Below are 11,043 nucleotides of genomic sequence, written 5' to 3'. Positions count from 1 at the left end.
AAAAAAAAATAAATAAATAAATAAATAAATAAAATTTGAAGTCTTCCCTTTGTTCATGTTCATAAACACATAGTTTCTTAGGATTTTCTGAGTACTTTATTCAAAGTAGTTTTCATTGTAGATCTGAGAGAGAAAAAAAGGCTCTGGCAGCAGTGAAAGCCAGCAGCTTTCAGCAGCTTTACTATATGCACTAGAACGCAGCTGTTCCCTAGCTCCACCATCTCCAAGAACTACTATAATACAACTCTGTGGATGTGTTAAGAATAGAGAGGAACAAAATCCCTACAAAACAAACCATGAAAAAGGATTTATTTCCTTCCAAAACTAATGCTGGGGAAAGCAGTCTTGTCAGGTGGATTTAAAGAGATTTACACAGATTTAAAGAGGACACAAAGAAGCAAAAGCAAGAAACCAAATGAAACTTACCTGAAAGTTTAAACTATAGAACAATTTTGAGATCAAAATCAAGGAAGAAAAAAGAATCCTCAGGGCAGAGGCGTCATTTGCATGGGTACTGCACAGTTCAATGGTGGCCTTGGGAAGAAATTTAGGAACATAGATTTAGTTTATCATAAAGCCAGCATCCTGAGCCCAGTGAAATAGCTTTATACTATGCTGAGACTACTCATATTTCTTCTCCAAATGAGGCCTTTAAACAGTAGCATATGTTCAACGCAAGAGATTCTGAGAAATAAGGCTGCATATTTTAATCTGCCTGTAATACCTAGAACAGAATCCATATTTAACACTGACTCTTTCCATACCTATGTGCACACACAGAAATAATAAATAAAAGAGTTTGAACATGCTCTCATTAAGAAATTTCTCTACTGCCACTGGGAATGCATGCCTTTAATCCTAGCACTGTGAGCCAGAAAAAGGGAGTCTGGTCTGCAGAGCAATTTCCAGGACAGCGAGGGCCACATGAAGAAACTGCTTCAAAAGACAAAACAAAAATGAAAAGAAAGGAAAGGAGAGAGGAAAACGACTCCTCTACCATTTGTCATCGTCCCAGCAGCCCCCAAATTCTTACTACACTGTTCTGCAGGCTTGACTTTTGAGTCAGAGATTCTACAGTAGTAGTACAAGGCAGCACAGCAATGGTTTGGGAGCCAGAGATCTGAAGAGAACCCAAACTCTTACTCGCAAGGACTATTTCTTACTCTACCAGTGAGTTACAGCTGGTTGTGGTCAGGCAAGCATATGCTCCAAGTACATGCAAGAGGACCCAAAGTTCAAAGGAAGCCTGAACTACCTAGGAAGAGCAAATCACACAAAAAAATTTGGAGTAGGGTGGGGTTGGAGCAAGAATGACATACTTGACAGCAAGGGTTTTATCTTCAGCAGCACGTACACTTGTTGGGGGTAAGGCACGCATATAACCAGCTACTTGGGAGATGAAGACAGGGTCATCACAAGTTCAGGGCCATCACTGCTTACAGAACAAGTTCAAGGCTAGCCTGGCTCTACAAGACTATCCTAAAATAAGTAAACAAAAGCCAGGTGTAGCATACCTCACACAATTAATACCAGGACTCAGAGTACAGGGATCACTTAGAGGCTAATTTGATGTACATGCTAAGTTCTAGGCCTAACAGAGTTATATAGGGAGATTCTAAGAGGGGGAAAAAAAATGTGGTGGCACCTAACTTTAATTCCTAAACTCAAAGGCTGTTGGATCTATTTGAGTCTGAGGCCAGCTTGGTCTATATAGCAAGTTTTAGGCTACCTAGAGCTACACTGAGTAGAAGAAGGCTAGGAGATGACTCAGTGGTTAAGGGCACTGCAGTGGATAAGAAACTATAGTTGCAGGGAATCCAACAGGGTTACACATGGTATATATCCATGCAAGCAGGCAAAATATTCATATACATGAAATAAAATAAATAAATCTAGAGAGAGACCCTGTCTCAAAATACTTCTGATCTCTGGCCTCCTAAACCCAGTGTGCAAAATATAAGTAGCAAATGACAGAATTTTTTTAATGCTAATCCCTGATGGGCAATGATGGCTTGCACATCTTTAATCCCAGCACTCAGGAGGCAGAGGCAGGCAGATCTCTGAGTTCAAGGCTAGCCTGGCCTACAGAGTGAATTTCAGGACTGTGAAGGCTCCACACAGAAACCCTGTCTCAAAAAAACCAAACCAAACCAAACCAAAACTAAAAGGATTGGAGAGATGGCCCAAGCAGTTAAGAGCACTGACTGTTCTTCTAAAGGCCCCGAGTTCAATTCCCAATAACCACATGGTGGCTCACAACTATCTGTAATGAGATCTGATGCCCTCTTCTGGTGTGTCTGAAGACAGTTACAGTGTATTCATATACATAAAATAAATAAATCTTAAACAAACAAAAAACAACAACAAAAAAACCCCAACAACAAAAAGAACCAACCCCTACAAAAAAAAACCCAAAATAACAAAAAGCCACAAACAGAACAAACTTTCCGTACTTTGCACACACCTACTATGTGAGCAAATGTTACTTCATTTATTCTAGAATTTAGAATGAAAAATACATACCAAGGATTTTCTCACCTTGAGGTTTGGTCTGTGCTATGTAATATAATGCTAAGGTCCAGGCCTACCAGTGAATTCTCCTTCACCAGCTTTTGTTGTGCAGCCTTGCTCCTTAGTTCAGAACTACTGGGTGAATAAAGATGTCTATAGACTATAGCAGGGCAAAAGAGAGCTAGGCAGGGCCTCGGTGCCCAGAATTGGGGCTGGAGGCAGAGAACCAAGAAAAGGTGGAGAGAGATATCACAGGGTAGGTGAATCATAACATGGCCAGAAGGGCTGGCCAATTGGAGTAGGAGGGGCCTAGACCAAACATGGCCTAGTGAATTTGTACTTGGGGTTACTGATAGGGAAATAGATACTAATAGCTCAGAGGGTTGATATTTGCCGAGTTCTAGTGCTATTAAGGTTTATTATAAATGCAAAGGTTTTGTGTGTCTTTTATCTGGGAAATTAATGATCAAAGGCAAAGTAGACACCCCCAATTAATATTAATACTCCTGCCTCTGCTTCTCATAAGTTGGGACTACAGACATGTGAACTATATCAGCCTCGAAGACTTTTAATTAACATTCTTAGAAAATAAAATCTTTCCCAATTGAAAATTGGAAAACTAATTACATTGTTTTAATTTTTGAAAAATGTTATTCTACTCATAAAAAAACCCTTGTCTAAGCTCTATATCTAAATACTAAGTATTACACAACCACCCTCTTTGCAAGTAGGAAATGAAAAGCCTTCCGCCATTGCCATCGCAGGGAGTGAGACATCATCCCTGCTCCCATTTTACTAACTGCATCTGTGTGATCTTGTTCATTAACAAAAGGGAGGTGAGGTTAAATTTTTTTTTAACTTTATATGATTTTTATAAACACCAAGAACATCCTAAAGAGAGTAGCCTGTGTACTTTGTAAGTATGTAATTGATTAAAATCTACATGTAGACAAAAATGTCAATCTCTTCTTTAGAGATACCCATTCACTTACTTGAGTGAAATGATAGGACACCTGAGTTTTGATTTAAAATAGTCCTATAAAAATAAGGAAGCAGACTAATAAAATTTTAGTGACTTAAGACTTGAACAACCAGCCAGGCACTGGTGGCAAACGCCTTTAATCCCAGCACTCGAGAGGCAGAGGCAGGCGGATTTCTGAGCTCGAGGCCAGCCTGGTCTACAAAGTGAGTTCCAGGACAGCCAGGGCTACACAGAGAACCCTGTCTAGAAAAACCAAAAAAAAAAAAAAAAAAAAAAAAAAAAAAAAAAAAACCACCCTCAAAATTTACACACGTATTTAAGCAACGTAAAATACTATGTGATTTTCAAGGCGTACCATACCTTAAATAGATTAGTCAAAGGCAAAGCAAAGGCATCCAAGACAAGTTTAATTTCAGTCCATAGTTCATTTGACTTGAACTCATGTCGGTATCTAGGAAATGGAGAAGTATAAGTTCAGCTTTGTTTGTTGTTCAAGGACAGATGACTAGACACCTTCAACCAGAGGCTTCTAAAGGCAAAGCATGAAGAACAATCTAATCAGCACACAAAAACTAGGGCAGTGTGAGATGAGTGTCCTTGCGTGAGAAGCAAATAATAGTGAGCTGTACAAAGACATGCATACTCAAGAATAAGAAGTTACGTAGCAGAAATGTACACTAATGTATAAGAAAAAGTATACTAAAAGAATAAACTTATCTATTAGTACCTCTTAAATAGTGAGTGTGCTGTACGAAGGACTCCATTAATGACATGGAAATCTCCACTCTGAAAGCGATTCACCATTTCTGTCAACAAGTCAGGCCATTTCTGAGGGAAATCTTCTCTGCCAATAATGCTAATAGCATCACTCAACTAGGGAAGGAAAGGGCTAATGAGCAGACAGCCTGGAGAAGGAGCACACAAGCCCTAGGCCCTGCCCAGAGGCAAGGGCATTACCTGCTTCTGAATCTGCTCTGGACTGCTCAGCATCAGGTGCACTATGTTGGCTTTAATAGCTACTCGATCAGCTTCGCAAATTTTGTTTGGTTCATCTTCAACCTAAGAGCAAAATATCAACAAGCAAGTGACACAGGATCCACTTTCACACCCAAGATAGAATACGACTAATTTTATTATCTCAGGTTTCCAAGGAAAATGGAGAAATATGTCTATTCTTCAGTTTTCTCTTCAAGAATAGCCCCTTTAAACACAGTACTAAGAAGGCAGAGGCAGGTGGATTTCTGTGAGTTCAAGGGCGGCCTGGCCTATAGAGAGAACTTTAGACCAGTCAGGGATACAAAGACCCTGCTGTGAAATAAATGGATGAATATCTTAATTACTTTAAAGTTTATGTTTTTGGAATAGGATTTCACTGTGCTTCCCCAGGCTGTCCTTGACCTTGGTATCCTTGTTTTCACTGGGAGTACATAAACACAATACATACCCACCTTAACCTACTTTTATTATTTGTTTAGACTGTCTTCACCTCCCAGGTCTCCCAACTCAGCTAACAATGTGAATTTAAGTTTGAGGATGCTATGTACAATTTAAATAAGTAACAGACATTTTGGAAGAAGAACCTGTTCATATATAAACCATAGAAACATACACAGTATTTGATTATGCATTCCCAAATACTTACAATTCTCCAATTCCTTTTAATATAGTTCTTGAAGGTTACTGAAGCACATACTTTAATGACATTATCCTGTGACTTTTCCAATAATGTTAAAAGCAACAGTGGGTAATTCTGATTTCCTTCTACAGATTCGAGAAACTTCTCAGCTGTGAAAGAATTTTCACGTTAGACTTATTATAATAAAAATGTTTTCATTCTATACCTATAATGAACTATGCCTATATTTAAAGTATAAAAATACCAAAAAAGGGGAAAGATTACATGACAACAGTCATCTGTCCAGGACAGCCCAGGCTACACTCTGGATGTTTTGCCAATTGAAGCTACAAAGTGACATTCTCTTACAAACAAAACAAACAAATCAGATACATAAATAGAAACCAACCTACCAAAGCAAAGACTAGAACATCTTTCCTACAGAGTAACACTCCTTTTATCCATTAAATGGTTCACACATGGGCAGGAGAGATGGCTCAGAACTTTTATCCATTAAATGGTTCACACATGGGCAGGAGAGATGGCACCAACTGCTCTTCCAAAAGGTCCTGAGTTCAATTCCCAGCAACCACATGGTGACTCAGAACCATCTGCAATGGGATCTGATGCCCTCTTCTGGTGTGTCTGAAGACAGCTACAGTGTACTTGTATAAATAATAAAATAATAAAACAAATAATATTAAAAAAATGGTTCACCCATAATGTTAAATGAAATGACCATTTAATTCTCCCACATCTACCAATAGTCTACTCAGCTGATTATTCACCTAAAGCTGCAGCTTCCCAGGAAATGGCTAAATGGTACTGTTAAGTTACACATGTGCCTCCTTCTACAAGGATTATCTGTAGTGCTAATGAGTTCATTTATGTGACCACGCTATTCCAGGAGCTAAACTGTTCCTAAAGGTCTGACACTGTTATTAGGCTCACCTTAGCTCACAAAACTAAGACAAGAAATTTTTGTTCAGATCCGAGTGCTTGGGAGGCAGAGGGAGGAGGAGCTCTGCAAGTTTAAAGTTGGTCTTCACAGAAAGTGTAAGCCAGCCTGGTCTATACTGAGATCCCGACTCAAAACAGAAACAAAAAGCCAGGCGTGGTGGCATACACCTTTGACCCCAGCACTCGGGAGGCAGAGGCAGGCGGATTTCTGAGTTCGAGGCCAGCCTGGTCTACAGAGTGAGTTCCAGGACAGCCAGGGCTACACAGAAAAACNGGCAGAGGCAGGCGGATTTCTGAGTTCGAGGCCAGCCTGGTCTACAGAGTGAGTTCCAGGACAGCCAGGGCTACACAGAAAAACCCTGTCTCCAAAAGAAAAAAAAAAAAAAGAACTCAGACTGTAGAATTGAAAAATGTTTTCAGGAAAAGACATACTATGTTGTTATGTTGTTTTTTGTTTGATGTGTGCATCATTTTTAAAAATCTGTTTTTATTTATTTACTTATTTTAAACTGTCTGTCAGTCTGTCTTTCTGCCCAGTTTATTTACGTGTGATGGTATCCTCTTCTACCCTACCATGTTGGTTCCAGAGATCAAACTCAAGTCAGCCAGCTTGGCAGCAAGCACCTTTACCCACTAAACCACCTCAACTACCTCATCCACTCATAGAGCCTTGGTGGCCTCTGATCTTGAATATCTGATCATCCTGTGCCCCTCTCCCAAAAGCTGGGATTATAGGCATGGGCTACCATGTCCCACTTACTCAGTACTGGGGAGTGGAATCTCCAGGTTCAAGCATGACAGACAAGCACTCTACCTTGCCCTGAAGCACTTTTTCCAAAAGTCAATGACTTTGAGTTTGCAGTTTGATCTATACAATATTCCTACTGATGGTAAGACAGTTTAGCGTGTAAATGCACTGTCTGACCTACATCTGCACAAAACTAAGAACCCAGGTTCAATGCTTGGGAATCAGGTACAGGTAGAAAAGAGCCAACTTTACAAAGTTGTCCTCTGCCACAAAAACACTGTGACATCCGTGATCTGTCTGTCTCTCCTCCCTCCCTCCTCCTTCTTCCCTTCATTCACACAAAAAATCTTATAAATTATTTTAATTAAAACTTTCCCGTTTCAAAAAAACAAAAACAAGCCGGGTGTGGTGGTGCATGCCTTTAATCCCAGCACCCGGGAGGCAGAGACAGGCAGATTTCTGATTTCGAGGCCAGCCTGGTCTACAGAGTGATGAGTTCCAGGGCTATACAGAGAAACCCTGTCTCGAAAAATAAAAAACAAGAACAAAAACAAACAAACAAAAAAACCTTTCCCATGTTGACATGTTTCTGCATTAGCAAGGAACCTCAAAAGCCTTCCAATTCCAGGCTGGGGAGATGGTTCACTCCGGTACAGCAGGAAGCAGGGCAATGACCAGAGTTCTTCCTGAATCCTAATGTTTGAAAGAAATAAGGATCTATGGATCTGCGCTCACTGAGGAGCAAGCTATCCAATGGGTGAGCCAGGTTTGGTAAGAGATCCTGCCTCAAAAATCAGTGGAATGACAGAGGCAGAAACACACACACCGTTCCAATTTCCTATGTAAATCCACACAATTGTTAAATGTCTAATCAAAGTGAGATCCAGTAACCGATCTGTCTCCATCACGTCATAAAGATGTAGACAGTCTAACAAGTGCAGAGCCCTGGTCAGAACAGTCAGATACACAGACTCACTGCCCAGGTCTCATATGACTCTTGAGAAATGTGCTGCCCAGAATCTGCAGTTTATTTCTACGCTCTGTCCTGGGGTCATAAAATTAAAAAATAAGTTTTAATAGTGTTAGCATAGACTTTCTGGGAAATTCTAAGATTAGAGCGATTAGTTTTTCCTTATCTAGGAACACATCAGGGACATTAGTATGACTCTCAGAAAAAGACTGGGGTGAGGGAGGTGGCTCAGTTGGTTAAGTGCTTGTTGGCCAAATGTGTAAACCTGAGTTCCATCTCCAGTACCCACATAAAAACAGGACACAAGAGAGCATGTTGCTTATTCCAGGGCTATTCAAGTAAGCACAGGTATCTACCTGTGGCTTGCTGGCCATCCAGTCTAACCAAGTCCCGGTTCAGAGACCCTGTCTCAAAAGCTATCTAAGAGCAGTCAGAGAGAGCCCTTGATGCTCTTCCAGACAGCCCAAGTTCTGTTCCTAGCACCCACGCAGCAACTTACTACCTTTTATAACGCCAGCTGTTGGGTACAGTACACATGTAGTGCATATACACACACGGTACACATACATACACAAAGGCAACACACACATAAAACAATCTTTTTTAAAAAAAAAGATTTATTTATTATATGTAAGTACACTGTAGCTGTCTTCAGACACTCCAGAAGAGCGTGTCAGATCTTGTTAAGGATGGTTATGAGCCACCATGTGGTTGCTGGGATTTGAACTCTGGACCTTCGGAAGAGCAGTCGGTGCTCTTACCCACTTTGGAGCTATCTCACCAGCCCCAATCTTTTTAAAATAAGAGGACTATACCCACCATTAACCTCTGTCTGCTGCGTGTGCTTACTTGCGTGCACACTCGAGCACACACAAATTATAGGGGATGATAGTCAATGTGAGGGGGCTATGAATTCAAAGTACATTGCATACTGGCATGAAATAACTTCAATAACATTGTCTAATAATTAAAGACTTTTCTATAGGATGAGGCTAGGGTTATAACTCAGAAGTAGTTCGCCTGCCTCTGCCTCCTGAGTGCTGGGATCAAAGGTGTTTGACATCACGCCCGGCCCTTCACTTACTTTTGTATCTGAGGTTAAAATTCTAAAAGTAACTTAGAACTCAGACAATGTCAATTAAATCAATCTACCAAGGGAAGAAGAGAACCATATTCCTTGATTTCAATCATTTAATCACCTTTTGAGAATTATCCCTATCTCGATAACTTATGCTCCTAAAGTTGGCAGATTTAATGAGATTTTCAGAAAGTTCCTGAGACAAAACTTTCTAAACACACCAGTACTTTTTACCCTAAAAGATGTCAAATAAAAGCTACTTTACTCAATAACAAATATTATTCCATGTATTATAGCTATTGTAAGCAGCCAACCATGCCACATAAACCAGGCCTGAGAAGAACATAAACAAACATATTTTTTTCTTTTGAACTTACAACCAGGTAGACTACACAAAAGGTTTCTGCTATGTGTCTCAAGAATCAATCAGCCGGGCAGTGGTAGTACACGCCTTTAACCCCAGCACTTGGGAGGCAGAGGCAGGCGGATTTCTGAGTTCGAGGCCAGCCTGGTCTACAAAGTGAGTTCCAGGACAGCCAGGACTACCAGAGAAACCCTGTCTTGAAAAAAAAAAACAAAAAACAAAACAAAACAAAAAAACAAAAAACAAACAAACAAAAAAAAAGAAAGAAAAGAAAAGAAAAGAAAAGAAAAGAAAAGAAAAGAAAAGAAAAGAAAAGAAAAGAAAAGAAAAGAAAAGACTCAATCAATCAAGGAACAAAGCCAGCTTTACCTGGCCGTCTAATGGCAGGATCAGGATCCAGGGTTTTCTTTAAATACTCTGTTAGTGTCTGCAAATTCGCATCGCTGAGCTCCATGACTCTGAATCTGAAATTAAAAAACGGAGTCTAAATAAGCAATCTCTTGAGGAGAAAGTGAGTAAGTAACATATATGAATCTTTTTGTTACTGTTGTTTTCTAGGTTGCTTTAGAAGTGTCCTGCTTTAGAGCTAGTCCTGGATGGCCTAGAACTTGTGCTGTATTCTTGCCTCTGTCACCTCTAAAGCACTGAGATGACAAGCACTCATCAGCATGCCCAGCTATGAATACTTTTTTGAGGTGGTAGGGGACAAGATCTTTTAGACAGGGTTTCATATAGCATATTCCTTTTAAAATTTGATTATTTTATTTATCTACACTTCAAATGTTATCTCCTTTTCTGGTTTCCCCTCTGGAAACCCCCTATCCCATTCCCCTTCCCCTCACCCAACTACCCACCCACTCTCGCCTCCCCACTCTGGCATTCCCCTACATTGGAGCACTGAGCCTTCCCGGGACCAAGGGCCTCTCCTCCCATTGATGTTCGACAAGGCCATCCTCTGCTACATATTCGGCTGGAGCCATGGGACCCTCCATGTGTACTCTTTGGTTGGTGGTTTAGTTCCTAGGAGCTGGGGGTGGGGTGGGGGTCTAGTTGGTTGATATTGTTCTTCCTATGGGTTGCAAACCACTTAGCTCCTTCAGTCCTTTCTCTAACTCCTCCATTGGGGACTCCATGCTCAGTTCAATGGTTGGCTGCAAGCATCTACCTCTGTATTTGTCAGGCTCTGGCAGAGCCTCTCAGGAGACAGTTATATCACGCTCCTGTCAGCAAGCACTTCTTGGCATCCGCAGTAGTGTCAGGGTTTCGTGTATATGGGATGGGTCACCAGGTGGGGCAGTCACTAAATGGCCTTTCCTTCAGTCTCTGCTCCACACTTGGTCTCTGTATTTCCTCACATGAGTATTTTGTTCCCCCTTCTCAGAAGGACGAAAGCACCCACACTTTGGTAGTCTAATTCTTAACTATATGTATAGCTGTTGGTGACCCCATACTTTTAAAATTGTTTTTTTATTATTTTTTGTATATGCATGTTTTGACTATGTATGTGTGTGCAGGCGATACATGATGTGAGGAAAGGACTCCTGCAAATGGTCTTCTGACCTCCACATGACATGGCACACATGCTTCCTACCCATGCCACTGTGCACGTACAAAAGTAAAACATAAAAACCAATGGAAGTTAAGAAAGCTCAGCAAAGCCGGGTGTGGTGGCACATGCCTTTAATCTCAGCACTCAGGAGGCAGAGGCAGGCGGATTTCTGAGTTCCAGGACAGCCTGGGCTACAAAGTGAGTTCCAGGACAGCCAAGGCTACACAGAGAAACCCTGTCTCAAAAAAACCAAAAACCAAAAACCA

At 40.8% G+C, this 11,043-nt stretch overlaps 1 protein-coding gene across 1 annotated transcript in view; it reads right to left on the bottom strand.

The window, feature by feature from the left end:
- Positions 1-11,043, bottom strand: part of Cse1l (chromosome segregation 1 like) — a 38,291-nt gene that overhangs the window by 19,323 nt on the left and 7,925 nt on the right. The window contains exons 2-7 of the mRNA XM_021194632.2: positions 9,598-9,692; positions 5,136-5,278; positions 4,451-4,552; positions 4,221-4,366; positions 3,854-3,944; positions 427-534 (exon numbers count right to left, since the gene is read on the bottom strand). Coding sequence (XP_021050291.2) covers positions 427-534; positions 3,854-3,944; positions 4,221-4,366; positions 4,451-4,552; positions 5,136-5,278; positions 9,598-9,682 — 675 coding nt within the window. The 5' untranslated portion in view covers positions 9,683-9,692. The remainder of the gene's footprint in view (positions 1-426; positions 535-3,853; positions 3,945-4,220; positions 4,367-4,450; positions 4,553-5,135; positions 5,279-9,597; positions 9,693-11,043) is intronic.

Source organism: Mus pahari, chromosome 3 (assembly GCF_900095145.1).
Source record: "Mus pahari chromosome 3, PAHARI_EIJ_v1.1, whole genome shotgun sequence".
NCBI classification, from domain to species: Eukaryota; Metazoa; Chordata; class Mammalia; order Rodentia; family Muridae; genus Mus; species Mus pahari.
Note: the sequence above shows the minus strand (reverse complement) of the source record. Positions and strands in the feature narration are given on the sequence as shown.